Genomic DNA, 21895 nt, shown 5'->3' with positions numbered 1-21895 from the left:
CTTACCACAAAACAGCGCCATCATCTAAACCAAAAAGTGCTGGATCCCTGCAGTGTAATTCATGGGTTTTATGTACGTAGACATTTTAACAGAGCCCACAGGATGACTGAATGCATTTACGTGGGTTTCAACATTTTTTTTAAGATGGCTGAATGGTACTGTCTATCCAAGCTGTTACAGCAGCACACTATTTAAGCATTAGCTTCATGGACTGCGATAATAAAAAAGGCATCTGAAGCAGGCAACATCTGAATTTCAAAACACGGCAGCTTATGCTTTGCTGTACCCTCCTGATGGCTAGACCTGGGATGGACATTTTGCAAATGCTAACTGCTACGAAAAACTCAGAGGACGAGAAAAAATTACCAGCCGTTCCATCTCCTGCTCCCGAAGCCGCTCTTCCCTCTGCCTCCTGTGATAGTCCATGAGGTCTTCTCTTCCTGAAATGGAGCTAATGCTGTTCTTCCGCTCTCGCATGGACGTTTGCAGTGAGTTTGGTGTCTGTCTGTAACTTTCCAGATCTGGATCGTCAAGTTCCACAGAACTGGTGGAAAGGTTTCTTCGGACAGAGAATGACCTGTCAAAATCCACTGGGGAGAAAGAACTACTGGGACTTGTCCCTGAGAGTCCAAGTCTATCGAAATCATCAGAAAGATATGGGGAAGAAGGTGCTAAAAGCATTTTTTTAGCAATTCGAGGGCTTGCAGGAACACTAAGAGTTGAACTGACGTAGGGATTATTCCCAGAGACAGAGTTTGCATGTGATGAAACCCCTGAGCTGCAAGAAGAAAAATTCAGGTAATTATCAGCATCGAAAGCATTCTGAGGTAGATCTTTTTCTCCAAGTTTTTTCCTTTTTGTATTACCCAGAGAGCTTCTGGGGGGCAAACTTAATGGCACCAGCTGGCTTTCTGTTGATTTATAAAGTCTGGGTAGGGAACGACTGTACATTCCCATATGACTTAGAGATCCACCAGAGTATTTCCTAGGCCGTGAACCCAGACTCTCCATCATCACATCCTTGTGCTTAACTGGTTTTATGTGAAGGGCCAGGCTGTCTTCAATATTCATCCTCCTGCCTTGCTTTGGGCTAGAAGGCATGCTGGCCGCCCCTGAATTGCTAGCAGGTGAAAGCATCAGCTCATTCCCCGAGCTTCCATTCCACATAGTCATAAGAGAGCCCGAGATCTTCTTCGTCTCCAGCATTCCTGGGAAGTAGACATTGTCGTACGATTTGTTTTTCTGACTGTACTTTGAGTAGTAAAACTTATCTATGTGTCCAAGGGATTTTTCATTTTCTCTGCCGGCATGAATATCAAAGTCTGTCCTTCCTAAACTGTACCCACTGAGGGATGGAGACGTGCCCGAAACAGAACCCAAATGCTTTACAGACATGCTTTTATCTGGAAGATATGGGCTTTCACAGGGGAACTGCTTGCCTCCTTGAATTTTGGTAATAGAGTGTGTATTTTTAACACTGGAGGAAGAATTAGGTTTAACTGGCATAGGTTGTGAAAGGGTTAAATACGAGCCAGCATAGTCCCCGTTTGTTTTAAATTTGAGACTTGATGAATATTTCTTCGGGTTGAGGTTTTCCATAATATCCTGGAGACCATTTTCAAGGGAATTCGCCACAGAACCCTTTCCCAAACTAGCGTTTTGTAATTCCATCTGGGTTTGTGTGTGGCTGTACTCTGCCATAATCTTACTGGAATCTGTAAGGAAGAGAAAACAAGAAAAGAAACTCTTTAGCAAGTAAGTAGCCTCTTGCATGTGCAAGTCTGCACATTAGCTTGAAAAGAACACTTTTTGTAAGAATTACTGTGCTTGTAATAAATGTGTCTCAGATCGTTAAGCAAAGGAGGGGATGCACAACCTTCCCATCTCTGTTTTTGCAAAAGATAGAGACTGAAAAAAGAAGGGGTAAAGCGACATCACCAAATTTGCACTACAAATCAGCCACACAGTTGGAAGGAGGGCAGACTCTTTCTTTGGTGTCCTATCCATTGCAGGAGCCTGTGGCTCAGCCCTTATAATCCTGAGCCTCCTAAAATGGCCATGAAGTAAGGAAGCATTACTGTCCTGATGGTTTACAGCTGAGGAGCTGAGGTGCTGGAAGTCGATGTGAAGCAGACAGCAGAGTGAAGAACTGAATGCAGGTCTCCCAGGGCTCAGGGTACAGTACACAAGATGCTGCTCTGGACCACCTCTTCTTTTAACCTGTGCAGCTAGTGCATCCAAGCCCCAATACACTAATGAGCTCAACTCAAAGCTCAGTAGGAGTTTGTCACCTTTCTGCTTACTCTGTGGATTGTTGTACAAAGCTTCACGGAAAAGTACAAAACCGAGGCCCATTTTTCAAGGTGTTTCTGCTCAGTGCTCTTAAAATACAAAGCTGTACCTACATCTGCAAAAAGCACTTCAGTTAAAAGACAGCCTTAAGGAAGTACAAGGCTAGGCTCCATGACTCTGTTCAAAAAAACAACAAAAACACATGACCGCTAAAAAAACTGGCTGAGGTTTAAGGTTCCAGGTCCTAACACTTGTTCAGAATTATAATTTATATTCTGGAAGAGGACATCAACCAAAAAAGCCTTTGCTGTGGTGCATGTTATTGTTCAACAATGTGTCAAGCTCCAGCCTACAGTTCTGAGTCTCACTTTGCTGAAAGCAAAGACAGGAATTCAGCTCCTGACAGTGTCAGTCACTGCAGGAGATAAACAGGATCCCCAGCAGGCTTGAACTTAGACCTCAGCTGATGTAGAAATGGCACCATTAACATTTACAGCAGCTCCTTGGATGTGCTAGGCTGTGCTTTGAACTAATAAAGCACACTCCAGTGTCAGCTCCTGCAGTGCCAGTGAGTGTTGCTTCTGAGAATAATGGTCAAATCTGGGATTTACTCTTGGCTCAGTCACATTTTACCTGTGACTTCAGCTATCTCATGAGAAACCTAATCTCAGCTTGTCACTCGGCAGGAAAACCTAACATCCAAACGTGTAAAGTGCCTTTAAAATCCCTGGAGGCAATACTTTAATCCTCTTCCACTTCAGACAATTATACCACCCTAGACACAAAACTTGGATTCCCACCCACTACCAAAGCTGATACGATCCAGTTTCATTGAGGATCACAAGGTTCAGGCATCTAGCAGAAGGTGGCAAAGCATTCTTTAAGCGGGTCCTCATTTCTGGGACTTTCCTGGCTAACAAGGCAAAAAGCTCTGGAATTCATTACTGTCCAGGTCATCATTCAGTAGACCTCTGTTGCACAGGCTTCCTCTACTCACACTGTCTTAAGTCTAAGTGTGTAACAACACATTCTCCTCAATTCTTAAGGAACAAACCCATAAGTTTAAGAACAAAGGTAACCATCACTAATAATGTAATTAAACAGGCAGCAGATAGAAGGAGTCAGCATTACAGGGAGGGGGAAACAAAAACAAACAAAAGAAATCAAGCACCTGCTTGAGCATAGTGGACCTGGCTCAGCATGTATTAATTACAAGCTCTGGTAGTGGCCAAAAACTTTAAGTTGCAGCTTCAAAACCAAGCCTCAGGTTTAATACTACACAGAATTTAATATCTTCATGCTGACTGCGGTTTTATTCGCTGTAATTTTAACACGTTTGTTATGTTACAATTACCTAGGTTGCCTTTGAACAAGTTCACAGAGCTCTCCATCAGACCATCACTGCGGTGAACAGTGAAACTGCAATTTCTTATAATTTGACATTTTACTTTTTTAGCTATTTTCACAACTTCTGATCAACACAATGATGAAGTTCAAACGAACAAAAGAAGGAACGTGACCTGTGTTCAACAGAACTCTTGTCAGGACAAGACAAAATCATCTGGAAAAGATCAAGCATTCATCACATTAGTGGTGTTATAAGGACGAAGAACAAGATGTAAAAGCTATTTAAGAGCACAGATATAAAGCAGAATGTATATGCCTTGTATACTTTGCCTTCCATTGTGGAACGGAACCCAATTTCCATCCTTGTCTCTCTTTCTCCTTCCCTCTTCCAAATCTCCCTTAAAATTGAAAGCTACTCTCATATCAAAATTGTACCGTCCAAATCATAACTCGAACACAGCTGAAGTTCAAATGTCTTTGCATAAATTCCACTGGCTCCTATATAAATAGCTTAGCAGACACATTAACGGGACATTAATAATTGTTTATTACTCCCTTGCAACACCAGTAGAGCACATTTAATCCTACAAAGACTGGATGCTTTTGCCAAAAAACAAGTTAGCACATGGAAATTTTCAGGCCTGTTCACCACAGCGATGAAGGGTTCATTGTACTTGAAATCCAAACAAGTACAGTAAGAAAAGGTCACGATACCTTCGTGTAGCCACTCCGATTCAACTTTTCTCTACTACATTTTATGCCAGTTCTTCTGCGTTTTTGGTTCCAGCACCACAGTGCCCGCAACCATATGGTTAAATCCCAACTGGAGGACAGCACATGTTTAGCTGAACCCTAGCTGCTTCCCACAAACCAGATCTTGTTTGTTTTGTTTATTTTTAGGGTAATGTTTGGGATGAGACTTCATGAATATGCCAGGATGCTTTACACATCCTGGCTGACACTGCCTTCACATGCAGCTATAGGGACTGGGGCCGGGAGCTCTGGCACACGGCGTGCCCCAAACTCATCCTGCATCCAGGTCAGACCCAGCTTTCACTCGGTAACCTTCAGCATGCAGCACAAGGCTCCTCTGTTTAGCAAAGTATTTGCTGCCTGGAGCTATACAGAAGGAAATTCTTCCATTTTTTTTTATTTTCCTTTTTGTCCCCTCATTCCTTTTCTTCCTTTCCCGAGCTGTTCAGCTGGGGTTCACTGATACCTATTCCAGCCAGGCACTAAACTGATGGGGGAGGGTTGGCTGTCTGCAGTGTGTTCAGCTGTGGCCTTATTTTGGGTGGTAAATGGAGTTAGACATGGAATAAGAACAGAGTGCTGATCTTATCCATGTGTCAGGAGAATTAAAGGACCAAAACCGATAACAAGTTCTGAAAGATCTCAGTACATTTACAAACAAACTTCATTTTTATTAATTGATTACCTGATCCAACATTCTGAAAGGACGAGAGGTTACTTCTGTTTGGCATCATATTCGTCTTCTACAGGATGGTTAATACAACACTAATTTGAGTGAACCAGATAAATTTTGACCTGTAAATAAAGTTACAAAAGAAAAAAAAAGTGTGTTAAGAAGTGTATTCTGAGAACATTTTTCAAGTGTATAATATAGACCAAAATTGGCTTTTCTTATGGTAAAATTTCCAGAGACCACTCAAAAAGAAATATGTTAAAAGATATTTGGAAAGGGCACTCCATGTTTAATGTAGAGACTGTGGAAAAAGCTGTCTGCAGTTGTTTTATCAGTTTAAAAGTCCATTTAAATTGATTTGATAATCAGGTATTACCTATGATCCTGACTCTGTGCAGGCAGTTACTAGTCACAGCCCCCGAGTTTTGTCTGTGATTCTGTAGCTTCCCTAATAAATCATTAACAAGGTTGGACTTCTCTGCTGAAGGTTTTATTTTTGAAAGCACATAGCCCAATTTCAGCCCACGCAACACCAGCATCCTGCAATCACAAAGAAACCTATGCAAAAACAGGTATGAGATCCAAAACACAGAAAATGTTTTGGCATGCAATGATTTCTGAGGTTCCAAAGAAACCAGACTAGGAATGTAAAGAGATTCTTTAAAGTCTATATTTAAAAAAATACAAAAAAAATGATATGGCTACAAGAGAGACTTGGCTTAAAAGAAATACCAATATTAAATCCCAGCCACTAAAGACTAAAATTAAATCTAAATCCAAACAGAAGATCTCTAGTGAGTTGCTCTATTAAAAGATTTTTTTTTCTATACACACATCTGTTTTTAAAAAGTCGACAAAAAGGCTTTAAAAAAAAATTGCATCAAGTCACAAAATTAATGGTGACCATCTGTAGGTCCTCTGGGCTTTAACTCTGGACAAGCAAATAGAAACGCGGCAGAAAAAAAACAAGTGAAGAATAGAGACAGATGTCTGGGGCTGTCTAGAGACAGCCACCTATTTAATTAACCGCAGTCATCACTGTCACAACAGTTCAGGTCCCCACTGCACAGACCTTTCATGCCATGCTTTTTCACATTATTCTCCTGGGAGGATAGCCCTGCGAGAAGGGAGCTGGCTGCTAATCCCTGCAGAGGGAGGCTCCTTCACCACGACCTCTGGCTTCTCCATCACCTGCTCCCCGCCCCAAGGTGCTCTCCCATGGGGGGCCAGGGTCTGTCCTCCCCTCTGCTCCCCCAGGAATCCCCCTGCACTGGTCTCGCTTCACAGTGCTTTTTCTTTCTCTGCAGAGGTAATTTCTCACTCTTAAGGGGAGAGTTTCCACCACATGGGGCACCTCTCCCCCCCTACAGCAAGAGGTGAGCTTCAACCCTGACAGCCTCCTCCAAGAACACAGAGTCTACTGCTCTCCAAGGAGCCAGGGTGAGGAAGGAGACCCTTGGAACACCATACCTCCTGGGGAGACTCACCCACCACCTCTGCCCTCTCCAGCACCACTGGACTGAAGCCCTCCAGAGCAGATGGTGGGAAACAGCTTGGTCAGCACATCGCTTTTCAACCCAAGTTTCATGCTCAACAGGTTATTTTGTTGACATGAAACATTTACCGTCCTTTTCACTCCACTGGGTCCTCCACCTGATGGAGAGACTCCTTCCCCAATTCTTTCCAGCTTGACTCGCACCCTCCAAACACGAAACCTGCGTAGCATCCCCAGCACCTTCCTTGCCAGCAGTGAGGCCAGGGGGCTGCCTGCGGACCCCCCGGCAGGGCTGCGGCTGACAGGCAGTTGACCCCAGCAAGAGTTAACAGTGGTTCTCCCTTGTAGAACTGGCTCTCTGCCTCTGGCCTGCCTACAAAACGTGAAGGACTGGGACAGAAATCCCGTTAAAATTGCCGCAACGTTGCTATCTTGGCACATCGTTTCTGTAATCTCTATTAAAAATACTGCACTTCAAGTCCAAAGCTCCCCAGAAAAGAAACAAAAATTAACTTTTTAGGACACGTTCAACTTGACACAGAAAACTTGTGACTCTCACCGTTTCACACTGTTCTATAACAAAAGTGTATCATTGAACAGAAAATTAAAATATGGACAACTCGGAATTAAAAGACAGAAGAAAGGGTTGCTTTAAAAGAAAGAAAAATGTATAACTGCATTTTCTGTGCTGCTTTATGGCTAAAATCATCAGTAAGATCACCAAAAAAACCCATCCTTTCTATCTCATAAGATGATGGCTACCACTTAATCAATGTGACAAACATTAAGGAGAGAAGAGCTGAGAGAGAAGGCTTTCTATGTAATTGAAAATTCAATCTTCAGTTTGGTGAATACCTGAGTTTGCTAATAGCCGAAAGGAAAAATGTCTTTTTTAAGGTTAAATATTTATATGGTTTCAATTCAAGTTTGAGAACTCATTACACATCTCTCTTCTTAGAGGATGAGAGATCAGAGAAGTCGTCACCTAGCAATAATTGGATGGGAGGCGGGGGGGAGAGCTTTCTAAAACTCCCCACAGTGAGCATAAACAAGAAACAATTAATGAATTAATGAGCTAAGCAAATGAACAGCTGAAAATCCTCAGTTTGTCTGCTCTCATGAAATCATATTCTTTCAGATGAGGGTTATGCTGGGCCTCATCCAACAACCAGTGAGGCTGAGTCTCGTTACAGAGCACGTGCCGTGCTCTGCCTTGGCTGGAATGATTTCATCTGGGATTTATAAAGTCATCTGAAGTGAATGTATACAGCATTACCAATCATGTTTCATCTCTACAGTGCCCAGGCCAAATTAAGTTTTGTTTCACTAACGACCAGAAGAAACAGTGATTCACGACTCAAACAGGCGGCGAGTCAAACAAAGGATTCCAGTTTTAAGATACTGTAACTCAGGGTGGCTTTACACTAAAAACTCCTTTCCCTTGGCATAGCAGCCTACAACCGCTGCTCAACCAAGCTGGAGGTACAGCTCCACCCAGCATTTAGTCCACAGATTTAGGGAGACGTTTTCTCAGCACATAGTTTCTCGCCCCTTCCTTCTGTTGGGGCTGATACCCACCTCCCTTTAGCAGAGCCTGCTAAGGCACCCACTTTGCTCTTACATTACCAACCAAGTGGGCTGCAGGGCCTCAGGCATTGCTAAAGTGCTCCTCTGACTGAAAATAAACAGCCCATTTTAAACAAAGCTCTCAAATTTGGTCATCTTTCCTTTAAGGTTTTTCCACTCTTCATTGTTTCTTCATTTTCAGTTTCTTGCAAACCTGCAAGTTTCTTGCGACGGTTCCTGGCAGCTCCCATCCCCTCTCCTGTCTCTGACACTTCCCTTCAAAAACTCCTCCAGCAGTGTACAGCCACCCACAGAAAACATGAAACCCCAAGTGATGGAGGGTGAGGACAAAAACCCGTTGTTGTCACCATCCACACAATATCATTAGTTTAATTTGCTCTGAAACAAGAAGGTTTTCAAATGATTAGGGTCTGTTTCAACTGTTCCAATAAAACACGCACAGTTTTGGAAACAAGAAAGCCTCTTAAATTTTAACATGCTGAACAAAATTTGGTGAATGAGTGCTGATGGCTTCGGTGCCCGGAGATTTAACTTTTCGATGGTATTGCACATCTACATGCATAAATGGACTGCGCCATTACCAAGCCGATTTACCTTTTTCCTGCATAATCTGAAGACAAAGCACTTGCTCCTGACTAAATCAAGCCTGTTACTTTCACCAATTTACTTTGCTTACTTACAAACAAGTCTTGATAGGCTCAAACTGATGGGAAAGTAAAACTCACTGGAATCTATAGTTTACCTCCAAAAACACTTAAGTGTAAATCCAACTTTTCTTAACCCCTTAAAGCCTACTTTCACAGAAAGGCACCTGCATAATTTGGTGGAGATTCTGTACCCATAAACTAGCGAATGGACACACCTTTAAGAGAGAGCACAGCCATCTCTGCCAAAAACTGGGCAACTCAGCAAGGCTGTTATCTAAAGGTCGCCTTGAACATCCTTCTTCATTTCCTCCTCCTCCTCCTCCGCAACACAATATACTAGACTCTAAGCTACAGCTAATTTCCTGCCAGCATAGCCCTGAAATCTGCTCAGTCCCTGGCTTTTCATGATATAGGTCCTGCAATGCATTAATCCCCATAGTGCAAGTGAGCACAAGGTCTGGTTACAGGTATAGGGTGGGTTAGTTCCCAAAGCTCACAGTGTGGCACCTTCACCAACACTAAATAAATTAAAAATCAAGTATCTGTGAATCAGATTTGACCAAGTCACTCCCTCGTAATCCTGCAGGTTTCCGATGTGGAAAAGGGAGGGGCGGAGGAAGTCGCTTTTATGGCTTATCTCTTCCTCTGAGAAATTATCGTGTTGGATATTGGAGAAGGAGCAGAAAAAGGGCAATGCAACAACAACAGAAAACACCCTAAATAACTTTACTCCCCTCATAAACCACATCTATTTTACTGGAATAATTACCCTAACTACTCCAAACCTTGCACCCAAATAGGGCATTTTTAATTATTCTGTCCTATTGTATAAGCATGATTCTCTCCTACTTGATAAGGACTGACGTTGTAGGCATTGTCAAATCAATTGCTCTTTTCAGTAGATGGATGTAATCATTTTAATCAGGTCATGACAACTGACAATTTTAAATGCGCATCAAAAATGAAAATATTAATTACCATGTAAATTCTATAGTTCGGTGACTACAAGTTGAGATTTAAATAACTGACATAAGAGACACCGACTGTTGAGTGTGTCCAAATAAAAATGACAGTGAAAACGTTGAAGCTTTATAACTTTTTGTGCCGTAATAGCTACCTGAAATTGAAACTATCGAAGTACACACTTCAATGAATCTAATCTCATTCCTATGCATTTGGTAGGACAAGAGATTAGACCACCTACTCAAACCACATTATTTTAGTAGACGTCACTGTCTCCTCCTTATTTTGCAGTCACACAAACCACTGTTTCATCTGGACTAGTTCACTGAGATAAGTTGAGGTGAGAAGGAGAGTTAATTCTTTTCTGCCCAAACAAAAGCCACCGACAGGTAGAGGCGTATTAGAAGAGATTTCTGTTAAAACAATTAACTCCCTTCTTCATGTAGAAAAACAGGGCTGGCAGGGGGACAAACCAACCCCAAGTCATACTCCTCTTTTCTATCTTGGTACCTTTCTGGTAGTTAAGCTTAAGAGTCAGTTATCTGACACAGTGACTGATTCATCTCATGCCAGTAACAATGAGCTCCCTGGTATTATTCTGACACTATTTCATTAACTCCTTTCCTACCGAAAATTTGAGTGTGCTCAGAAGATCTGCAAATCGAGACTAAAAAAATTCACACAGATGTGGCAAATAGAAAGCTCTGCTGGTGACTGGTGGACTGTGATTGCTTGTATCTCATTGTGCAGACTTACAAAACCCAAAACAAACAAGATAGCTGGTGTAGAAATAAATGTACATAAATATTCTAGACCAATATAATTCTTACTCCTGAAGCCCAGCAAATACAGACTTTCTCCATCTAAAATTTCAGGAAGAACATTGAGTGAAAAACAATTATAAATCCAAATTCATACTGTACAGGAGCTAAATTCTCACTGTACAAGAGCAGAAAGACCCTAAAGAAAAGTTTCTCCTTTCCCACCCTACCTGACATGATAAACTTGCCTCTAGGATGCCCCTAACAAATTCAATGAGAGCTTGCCATACACAGCAGGCAGGTAAGTCCCAGAAAATCTAAGCAGCTAGAAAAACTAATCAGAACGGCTTCAAAGATCATCTACTCCCTTTTTCTTTTTTTTTTTTTTTCTTCTTTTTGGCCTTCTTGGACGTCCTTACCATTTTTTTCCCCCATCTATTGCATTTTCCCACTCTCTCAGGCAATCTTTGCCCATGATCTGCTTTCCTCTGTGCTGATTTCTTTCACTGCCACTTTGTGCCTGTCACTTCCTTTCGTTAATCAGTTCCCTCCAGTGCCCACTTATTCTGACAGTTTCTGTCTCTCTCATTTCATTCGTCCATTCCTCTTCGTCTCCTTCCAGAGATGCTTGCCCCATATTTCCAAACGTCCCCTCTGGGTCTTTAACGCTGCTTCATTTTCCAGCACTCTCAGGGCAGCGAGCATGCCCCCAGACTAAATGCTTCTCATCACACTTGCTTGGCAAACCACATCATGACAGTGACAGCTCAAGTGGCATCCGCCGTAGCTGTTGTGCTACTAAGCCATGGGTCTGCCTGCACAAATACAGGGCAGCATTTATCTGCAAGTCCCAGCACTGTGTTCCCTCAAGCGAGGAATACAGGTACTATACCTGCAGTTACACCACTTAACATAATTAAGGAAGTTAAGTAAAATGGTTCACTTAAAAACTGATCCCACCTGCATGAGATTTGAGTAAGAAAAAAAACAAGCCTGGTCACATTTATGGAGTTCACACCTATATCACAGTTTCTGGAGGAACTTCTACAGGAGAGAAAACTCCCCTTGGATTTCTGTGGCATCTTGGATGTGCCCCACCCGTCTAAAACAAAACCTAAATGAACAGCATCTGCTCTGAACAACCGAAACAGGGCATCATCTTACAGCTGTTTAGTTAATTCAATGGGAAGCACTGTTTGCTATACTGGCAGTTACTACAGATCAGAATTAACTGTTTGTTTGAACAAATGAAAACAGAGAGAATACACACCACGTGCAGTGAACGCAGCATGAAATCCTTGATAAACAATCACCACCACTTCCCCCCACCCACTTTCATTATTTCAGCTTTTCTCTGGATCTTCAAGTGGAAAGGATAAATAAGATGTTCCCATCCAAATCCCTTCACAGCCCTTCTGATCCAACTCCAGCCTCAAGGTGGACCTGCAGTCTTTACCACACCCATCCTCTCCTTCCTAGCTAAAAACAAAATACCCCAAATTTTTCCTGACAGATTGTGTTCCTTCCCAACAATGGTCAACTGGTCTCTCTGCATACTTTCAAGAAGCTGGTTGCTAACTGTATCTGATAAGCATAAACAGTAACTGATATGGAAAAAATGGAAAAAATGACTACTCTTCCTGTCCTGGTGGCTGCCAAAGAGTTCCATTCCCTCACTAAAAACACGGACACACAAAAGAGTCAATTTAGCATTTGTCAAAATGGAAAGGAAATAAATTTCTGGCGTGGAAAAGGAACCGTGTAAAATGAACAAAAATGGTACTACTGGCTCTGGAAATGATACGGTGTTACTATCTGACTGCCCTAAGAGCATCTCCTTCTCCGTTACCCTCTTAGTTCAGCCTACCCCTCCCCTTGCCAGCAAAGGTAGACGCTCTTCCATCTTCTGACTGCTTCACCTCCTTGCTCTCCTACATCGCTTCCTTCTGTGGTGGGAAAGCAAGACCACCCTCGTCCTCTGCGATTCCATTTGGCACTCCCGTGCCTTAGCCCCGCCGCCCTCTCTTCCTTTCCCCATGTTAACACCTTATCTTTGGGGACCTTATCCGGGAGAATACAGAGAAAGGAAAAATTGAGAAGTTTCACCAAATGTGGGAACTTGCAAAACCGCCTCTCTCGCCCCCCTCTTCCCCCAAAACAGGGGGAATGTGGGGCACAAAGATGAAACATGCACCATGTTCTGACGGGCACCACGTCCAGGAGGCTGCCCCGGGGCGGCCGGCGCGGAGGATCGCGCACACACCGCGCCAGGGTGCGCAGAGAGGACACCTCGCCGAGATGGGCATCGGGGGAAGGGGAACTGCCGACAAAAGCCATGTGTTTAAGATCACACAAGCACTCCGTGGCAGGAGCAGAAAGCCCCCTCTCCCGAGCCTTTATGTAAGCACAGCCAGTCTATTTACACTTCGGCACGGGGGGAAATTCCTGCGGCAGCTCTGGGGCAGGAGGAGAAGGAGCGGGGACCGCTGGCTCCCAGCCCGTCCCTCCCCGAGGAGGCTCCGCTCCCCACGCGGGTCCCGCCACCGAGCCGGCGGCTGCGGGCACCCCGGCTGGTACACCCGGGGGTGCCTGACGAGCTCTGAATCTGCCGGGGGAGACCGAGCCCAAACCCCTTGCTTTCCGCCAGCCGAGCGGCCGCAATGCCGGATCCCCGCTGCTGGACTCGGCGATGCCGGGGCGGCGTCCATCGCCCGCTCAGCCCCGGGAGAAACCCATCTCCGCCGGGCACGGCAGCCTCCGCACAGCCGCGGGAGGCTTTAAAAGCCACCAGCCTAACAAAGACGCGCGGACAAAGAGCCCTGTCCCACGTCTTCCCCTCCACCAGGTAGATTAGTGACGATGGAAACCCGAGCCGAGCCCCGCGGTTCCTCCCTCGGCTCCTCGGCCCACGGACGCGCGGGGACGGCGCCCCCGCCGCCGGCCGGGGCAGAGGCTTTGTTCGCCGGCGGGGACGCGGCAGCGCCCGCCAGCACCGGGGGAAACACCCCGGACAAAGAGGGAGAGGCGACCGGCGCCGAGAGGGACGCGGGGGAGCCCCGTCCCCTTTAGCTGCGGGGTCTCTGCCGAGCCGGGCGGCGGCGAGAGGGGGGGTGGGGGAGGGCGCCGGGGAGCGGGGCGGGGGGGGGTTGGCACAAACTCCCCTAAAAGTCTCCAAGAACCGGGGACAGCTGCGAGCAGCCGAGCCGGCGTCAGCCCGGGCTCTGCGCGCCCGGCAGGGACCCCCCTCCCCATCCCCGCAGGGCTGCGCCGCCGCGCCCCGGGAGCGCGACACCCACCCCGCGGGACGGCGCTTCCCCCGGCCCCGCACTCACCGCCGCCGCCGCCGCCTCCTCCGCCTCCTCCCGCCGCCGCTGCCCCCCGCGCATCCCGCCCGCCCGCCGCCGCCAGCGCCGCCGCCGCCGGGAGCCGCCCCCCGCGCGCCCGCCAGCGCCGCCCCGCGCAGGGGCGCGCCCACCCCCCCGGCGGGGCTGGGGCGCGGGGCACCCCCGCGGGCGGAATGGTTCGCTCCCCCAGGCCGGGGTCGCGGGAGCTGGGCGGCCGAAGGGCAGCGGGAACCGGGGGGGGGGAGCGAGCGAACACGGGGAAACGCGCGCAGAGGTACCCACAGAGCGGGGGGGGGGGCGGCGGGGCCGCCCCGGGGAGCAGCCGGCGGAGGGGCCGCCGCGGGCGCTGCAGCAGCATCAGGGTGATGGGGAGGCGATCTCCTGCCCGCGGGAGCAGCTGAGCAAACAGCGCGGCTCTGGGAGGGCGCCCGCCCGGTTTTCCTGGCCTGGGGCTGGGGGTGCCGTTTACCTGCGCCCGCCTTCCTCCTCTTCCTCGTCGTCCTCCCCGGGGGAGCCGTGTGGAAGGCGGGGGGGAGGCGGGGGGGGGTTGCCCTCCGCCTTTCGCCCTCCCAGCCCCGGAGGGAGCCCGGCTGCCTCCGTGCCCTGATGGGGCGGCTCTAGCGCCCGCCCCAGCCCGGGGGTAACACTCTGCTGCCGCCTGCCAGAAGCCTTCCTGAAATTTAGTCTTACCTGGAAAAAATACGCGTGTGCACGTATGCATGTATACACACAGATATATCTGTATATATCTGTATATATCTGTATATATCTGTATATATTTGTATATCTGTATGTATACACACACAGGGCCCCCCGAAGACCCCCGTCCAGCCCCCGTGCATCAGCGAAGGATGCACACAGGTGGCAGCTGCCACCACCAGCGTTTCCCTGTCCCAAAGCGGGGAGTGGGACGGTGACCCCGGCCAGGCCTTGCTGGCAGGGCTTTCAGACCAAAGCAACCGTCCGAACCAACACTGGCTCAGCCAGGCGTGTCTCGCCTGCCCCGTGTTCGGCGAGGGGCTGGGGGTGCTGATCCGGACCCCGTCAGAGGTCAGGGACAGAGGCAGCGAGGCTAACCGCTGGGTTGCAGCTGTTACCTGGGAAAACAAAAATGACAAAGAGCCTCTGGGGAGGTGTCATCCCACCCCCGGGATCAGAGGGTGCTGGCAGCCCGGGGTGTGTAACGAAGCTTCGCTTTCGGCGCACACGTATGGTGTCAGCTTGGTAAGGAAAACTCCGGCGATGAGAGATGGGAACCAGCCTGCAGGACTGTGCTCAGGGCAGCCAGCCAGAGTAGCCCTACGTAGCGATCTTGTTTCGTGCTGTGTGGCCTCGTCACTCTACTTTTCGCCGCTTGTTTCCCAAAGAGGAAATTCGGGGATCTCGGCGCGTCCCTGCTGCGCAGGGATCCTGTGGGACGAGTCGAAGCTCACGCTCTGCAGGTGGAAACCGCTACCGCCGTCGCCGACTGTGCCCACCCGCCGCGGGGAAACGGGCTGCGTTCGGATCCAGTTCCTGCCCTGCGTATTCCAGGGGATATTTTACTTGGCTAAAACCATTACTTTACCACAATATAAACTTTGTAATTACTCATTAAAATCTGGAATCTGTATAGTAACACCCACAGTACCAGGCAATATTAAAAAAAAAATAGAAATGGCCTTGGCTGTCCTTCTGTCTACTGTAGTTTACATAGAAAAAGACAAACTTTTGAGACTAATTAATAGGCCAGAACCTAGATGAGCTCTTGTTCTGCGATGCTTCCACAAATGTCCAAATGCTTCATGTACTGCTAGTGTTGAACCTGGCTCTTCTGTTTTGTTCACTGAACAAGCAAGATGGAGTACACGCAGTTAAAAAATAAAGGCATTTACATGTAATGAATGCAGAGCTAAGGACATGCTCACAGCTGGAAGAGGCAAGGATGACTTTCAACCCTGCCACAGCCAGAGCCAAAAGCAGTCAGCCTTCCCTTTATCTCACGTGATCTTCCTTTTCCTTTTAAGTGGGAAAACTGTAAGTAATAGTCTGCAAAAAATTCCCTAGGGGAAATGATGCCTAATAGTATGGAAAGGAGTAACTTTGCACTTGTGGTTAAATTGTTGCTCTGAAAGACTTTCGATATGACGGCTGAAATGTTCCTTTAGCTAGTTCCTACACAGTAGGTGAGGCGGCAGCAAAGCTGGGTCAGGCAGAGCATGTGTTTCTCCTCATACATATACGCTGGGAAAATTTTATCCACGTCAGTGTCATCTGTTTCTTAGCAGCAAAGGAGAGAAAAGGGATAAAGCTTATTTCTAAAATAACAAGAGGTACTCAAAAACAGCCATAGCTGAGGCCCTAAAATAACTTGATAAGTTGGAATGTCTAACAGGCAACAGTCTGGCAATTTAAAACAAAAAAATACTCTCTTGGACATTTTACGAGTAGGAAATACTTAAAAATTAGCAAACAAGTGAAACTCCAAAAATGGAAGAGCTGAAAACTCTTGTTGGAACAAAAGCAACAATACTACTATTAAAGAAAGTCAGGAAAAAGGGTATGGAAACTTGCTGAAGAGCTACAAGTTGTAGATGGGTTCAACAGTCCACCTAGCTAGCTTTAACTGCTTTCATGGCAGTTGCACAGCTACATCAACTGTACTGCATATCATAGAGGCTTTTAAAATCCTCCGCCCCTGAGTATGCAAGCATGCCCAATAAAAGTGTAGTTGCCATGGTAATTCATATAAGTAGAAATCAAATGTTGGAATGTTTGCAAAAAGTATGCTTTAATCAGGAGGATTGAAAAGGGTAATAAAATACTTCAGTGCCATGCTTCTGGAACAGGGAGGGACAGATCGCTTCAGAACCGAATTCCCCTCTGAGCAGGCACCCGCAACCACAACCTCCGCGTTACCTGGTCCCTCACCTTTACAGGCTTTATCCACATCAGGTGTGGACATGACTGCATTTCTGTCAAATGAGCCAGAGCCCACAGCTGGGAGTTGGTTCAGGCTTTATGCTATCTGCAGGAGTGGAGACAATACCCAGCCTGACAAAATCAGTTGAGATAAGTTACACCCAGTCTTTTATTTAGCGACAAAACTGGTCTGGTTTCTTCCTTTTCCGGTCTTAATTATTCATTTGGGTTCCTAATCTATAGTTTGTGACCTTTGGTGGGCTGATGCAGTTACTTGTGAAAACCAGATCGAGGAAATGATCCAGGTGAAACCTCTTCGTTCCCTGCACCTCTCCCCCTTCTGAAAAAGGTCCAACGAGAGGTTTGCGTTAGAGTGGTTGATGAGGAGTAACATAGATCTCAGCAGCTGTGCTTGAGAATGAGCCTCTGTTTCTTGAACCGGCGTCACCAATACACCAATGGATTATTCAATTGCACTCTTTCCGAACAAACGTGGCATTCTGAATTACTGTCTCAGTGAAGAAACCCAGCTGTTGCTTGCCATTGCAGAATAAAACTACATATTTGTTTATAGTTTGAAAATAATAACAGAACTTCTGGTGAAACTTCAAAGCAAGTGGTGATTCTGCTGTTGTGAATTCCTCAAAGACATTTTGAGGCAGTGCAGCAGGCTGGATTCTAGGTACTGAAAGAAACTTTTAAAGGCTTGTTGGGAATCTCTGCAAAATAAAGGCAACCTGGAGCATGATTTTTATTAATCAGTACCATTGTCATGGAAAAATCATGCCCAATAATTACACTGGTCATCCAAGTTAAAATCTAAAAATCTGTTAATGCAGCACACAGTAGAGAGGTATACCAAACAAAAAAAACCAAGGTAAGCTGGGGTTCAGCCAGAGGAGTGTTCTTGTGACTTGGCCTGAAACTTTCTTAAATTGTCACACAAGAGCTATCAAGAAGAAACTGCCTGGGGAAAATAAGTTACATGAGTAATCAAATCTCATGCTCCAGGGCACAAGTCAATTGCTGGAAGGGTCAAGAAAGGAATTTCCTCGCTCTCTTCCTTTGCACAGTTGTACACAATTAACTAGGTTGTAATTGCAAGGCAAGAAAGCAGTTAGGTTTTGCATTCCTCTGACTCATCAAGCGCTGGCTGCTTTTGCAGCTGAATTCAGAGCTTAAGGGATGGGTCTGGTACAGTGGGTTTTTGTTGCACTTCCGTGAGGCTTCGCTAGATTTGCAGTGCAGTTGTGAGGTCTGCTCTTCCTTTGATGCTGACTGCCTAGCTCAAAGTATGGCTGCACTGCAGAACTACCATTGAAGCGAGGGCTCAACTAATTTAGGCGGTTAAGTTTTCTGTTGATAAGGAGTTACCTTAAAAATGTCTTTATCAATAAATCGCACAACTCATAATGACTCACTGAAGTAGCAGCAATGTTGTAGCCACAATGGCCTAAAGATATAAACAAGGCAAGATTTGTTGGAAAGGTAACCATTTTTATTAAAGCAACTATACCATTCAGTGCAATAAAAGATCATGCTATTTCTTCTGTAAATAGAACATTTCAGTAATCAAAAGGATTTTTGCTAACACAGGCCAGACATTACTCTGCTTCGTATCACAAGAGCAGTACCCTATTAGCTTGTGTATGGCTATCTGTCTTTGCAGCTGATTAATTGCTTCCCTTTGCTAGAATCAGCATGCTTCTGTGAATGGGGGTGGCTTACGGCTTAATTAGCCAACTCTGATACTGCAGCTAAGCTCACTAGAGTGTTACTGAAGTTCTTCTGTACACGAGTATATTTTTGATATATGATCTGAGAGCAAGCATGTTGAAAACCACAAGCACTAGGTACAGGCAACACGTGGGCCAATGCTCCTCATGGATAGTAAGTCAGTAGGGAAATGGCTGGCAGAAAACATGGTGCAAATGCCATAGCTACACTGGTTTACAATTAATTACAGTCAGAAATTGGGGCAGCAACTCATTTTGTACTCAGCAGCTGGATACAAGAGCGTCTTCATCCTACAGTTGTCACTTCTAGACTTAACTTTTGCAATGAGTTGATTCATGAATTCCTACATGCACCTTAGTTTGGGGCCTTACACTTCGCCTCTGATGCCAAGCCAGGGAAGTTTTCTGTTCTCCTTTGGTCTCTATCTTTATTTATCAAATCTGGATGCAGAAGTCTCATATATTTAACAATGTGGTGGGTCATGTCAGTGAGGTAGTACTTTCTTTAGTAGGAAATTAAAAGCATTTAAGCTACTTGTCCAAGGTTACACAAGACGTCTCAGTAGGAGCAAGGTCTGGCATGTGAGAACCCAAGATACTACTTCAATTTCACAGTTAATCTGTGTGAAGATAGATCTCTCTGTGTTGAAATAAATACTCATTTTGGTTCTTCCTCCTGCAAAAAATATCACCCCTTCAGGTGAAACTCAATTAATTAGTACAGAGTCAAAAGAGGTAAAACAATGCATTTCTACCAAAACTAAGCGTGGTTGCCAAAATGTACTTCATTCTGTTTGGAGTCACTTGTCCTGGAATTGAGGCAGTGGCTTTCATAAAGGAAAAAGCTCTGCCTAACAAATATTAGATAAAATATATCCTCACAATGATTCATGAAGCTGCCTTTGCTGACAAGTTTTTGTATGTGCATTGAGAAGGGTTGTAGAGGTTTTTTCTCAGCAGATGGCCCCCAAATGTGGAATTAAGTCCCATTAGCAGCACAAAGGATGACACAATATCACTACTACTTTCCTGAACAGGGACAGAATAAGATGCAGAGATATATTTTAGCCTCAGCTTTCCGGGATTTTTCTCCAAACAGAGGCAGGATTAAAAGCAACTGAAAAATATAAATTATAACCATTTTGTCCCTATGTAGCCCTTACTTAAAAGTGCCTTACAGGCTTAGACAAAATATACAAAACCTGAAGATAAACATCCTAACATGTACTAATGCCCAAGGCAAAATCAACCTACACCAAAACAGTAATCAAGTGACAACCCACCATGTAACCTCCCCACTGCACTTGCACCCCCTTCAACAAAATCCTAAAAATACAGCAGGGTAGTGGAGAGGCTCACAGAATCGAATACGTTCAGCTCCTGTCTGAATGTGCAGCGGAAGGGGGAAGATGGACAGCACTTCCCTGCAGGTTTTTAACTGATGGGTGCTGTAGGAATCTGGTTCCTAAGCCCAGGACAGCTTATGTACCAGACAGCTTGTTGGTGTGCAAGGCACGATACAGCACGTACCCCTCGCATATGCCCCATGCCAGATTAATCCGTATCCTGGTCTTCCCTTTCCTCCTCACATGTCAGGCCCATTTTGGGTTACCCTGGGGAATAACGGGGACCATGCCCATCCATGCTCCCGGCAGTACTGTTTCCCTGTGCCCACTGTTGGACGTGCCACCTTCCTCATGGGGTCTGTTGGCACACCAGGAACAGGATTGGGCTCCGGCAGGCAGGGCTGGGGGCGAAACCGTGGGAGGGCTCCGCATGACCTCGCCCTCTGCACAGGCTGCAAGCTGCTGGAAGAGCTTTTGGCACCGTGAGTTTAGCCTAAAGAAAGTAAAGCACTTGGGTACTTCAGATTCAAAGCTCCACATCCCTCCACCTGCCCAGCCTACCGTGGCTAGGGTCTGCACTTGAACCTGAAACTTTACAGGGCAGCACCTCAGCTAACAGTACGATGGTAAACTGCAAAGCAAACTCAGATATTTGGGGAATATGAGTAGTCTGGAAATGCTATTTTACAGGAGCCGGACCATGTAAAGCCTGCTGCTCTATGCGCATATCCTTGTCTACGCCGCTCACCTGAGAGCATCTGTCTCCATCCTGCAGCGCTGCTCCCAGCAGCCCGGGGTAGCCTCTTTGCAACGAAGCCCTATACATGCTCTTCAGTCTGGGCCTGCACCGCAGGGGCCACGACACCACGTGCTTCCCATGAAATTCCCACTGACTGATGTAGGATTAGGCCCACAGGAAGCAATAAAATATGCTTGCTGATCCCAGAGTATCACAGGAAATTAACATATGACAATCTTTAACACATTGTTTTAATAAATTATAATTTTGTACTGTAGTTTAAAGACCACTGTGAAATCTGAGCTAGGAAGCTGGGGGTGGTCTTGCTTCTTTTTCATAATGTCTTGTTTGCACGTTGCATTTTTTTTCCTTCCTCTTTGTAGTACTGAAACCTTAAAACAGTCAGGGAGGCATCCCAGCACTCGTGGGCAACAACCTTCATGTTGGTTGCAAGCTCCCCGGACTGTCCTGTAAACTAGAAACCCATTCTAACCAAGAAGAGATATGTACTATCTTAGTGATACACTTTGCTGACAAGACATAAATTAGGTAGCAGTATGAAATGTGGACACAAAAGTAGCCTGTAGGAGCCACACGATTAATGCATAACAAGAGGAAAGGGCGGCCAGCGGATCCTCGTTAGACTTAGGAGCAATTTGTCATTAGCATGCTTTTTTAAACCTCGGAAGTTTAATAGGAGAAAAATATTTATGCCTCAGATCTCCTCTTTAGTTAAGGGAGGTTTCAGGTTCCCCCTCCCCCCTTCATTTCTGGAGAGGCTGCCAATTCTTCCCAGAGCTAAAAGCAACAACTTTCTGTTAAACGTTACTTCATGCTTCTGGTATTAATCTAATAGGAGGCTAGATGGGGAGGAGGGGGAAGCAGCAATGAAAGCTGATTTCCTGCCATGCAGTGGGAAATCCATAGAAAATTCAGATCTAACACTAATTTTAACAGCTGGATGACTGCTTTGGCTTTTACTTGCCATAGGAACATGCAACTGCGTACTTTTTTTTTTTGTTATAAAAAGAAAACAGACATCAAGCAAAAGGCAAAATAAAAAGAAGGCTTGCAATTGTAAATACCCTGATTAAACCATCCTATTCAACTATGCTAGAAATATCAACACATTTTGCAAATTGCCTCTCATTTCTGTTAACATTTCTAATAAGAATGTTCATGGAAACAGAAAATATACAAGGAAATCGTCTTGCTAATCAGCACTTCAACAAATATTTACTTGGGAAGTGCTCCAGCAACCACTTTGAAAAGAGTCTTAGCGGGTTTGAGAATCATGCAATCGGGACATTG

The 21895-nt window shown here is 45.8% G+C and overlaps 1 protein-coding gene across 7 annotated transcripts in view; it reads right to left on the bottom strand.

The window, feature by feature from the left end:
* The window catches only part of PHLDB2 (pleckstrin homology like domain family B member 2), a 124866-nt gene that overhangs the window by 54815 nt on the left and 48156 nt on the right, over window positions 1–21895 (bottom strand). For all 7 annotated transcript variants that reach the window (XM_074811974.1, XM_074812012.1, XM_074812002.1 and 4 more), the window contains exons 2-3: window positions 5078–5187; window positions 367–1715 (exon numbers count right to left, since the gene is read on the bottom strand). In XM_074811974.1, the coding sequence (XP_074668075.1) occupies window positions 367–1715; window positions 5078–5126 (1398 nt within the window). In that variant the 5' untranslated portion in view covers window positions 5127–5187. The remainder of the gene's footprint in view (window positions 1–366; window positions 1716–5077; window positions 5188–21895) is intronic.

The sequence above is a fragment of the Strix aluco genome, chromosome 2 (assembly GCF_031877795.1).
Source record: "Strix aluco isolate bStrAlu1 chromosome 2, bStrAlu1.hap1, whole genome shotgun sequence".
NCBI lineage: Eukaryota > Metazoa > Chordata > Aves > Strigiformes > Strigidae > Strix > Strix aluco.
The sequence above is the reverse complement of the archived record's forward strand: the minus strand, read 5'-3'. Positions and strand labels throughout refer to the sequence as shown.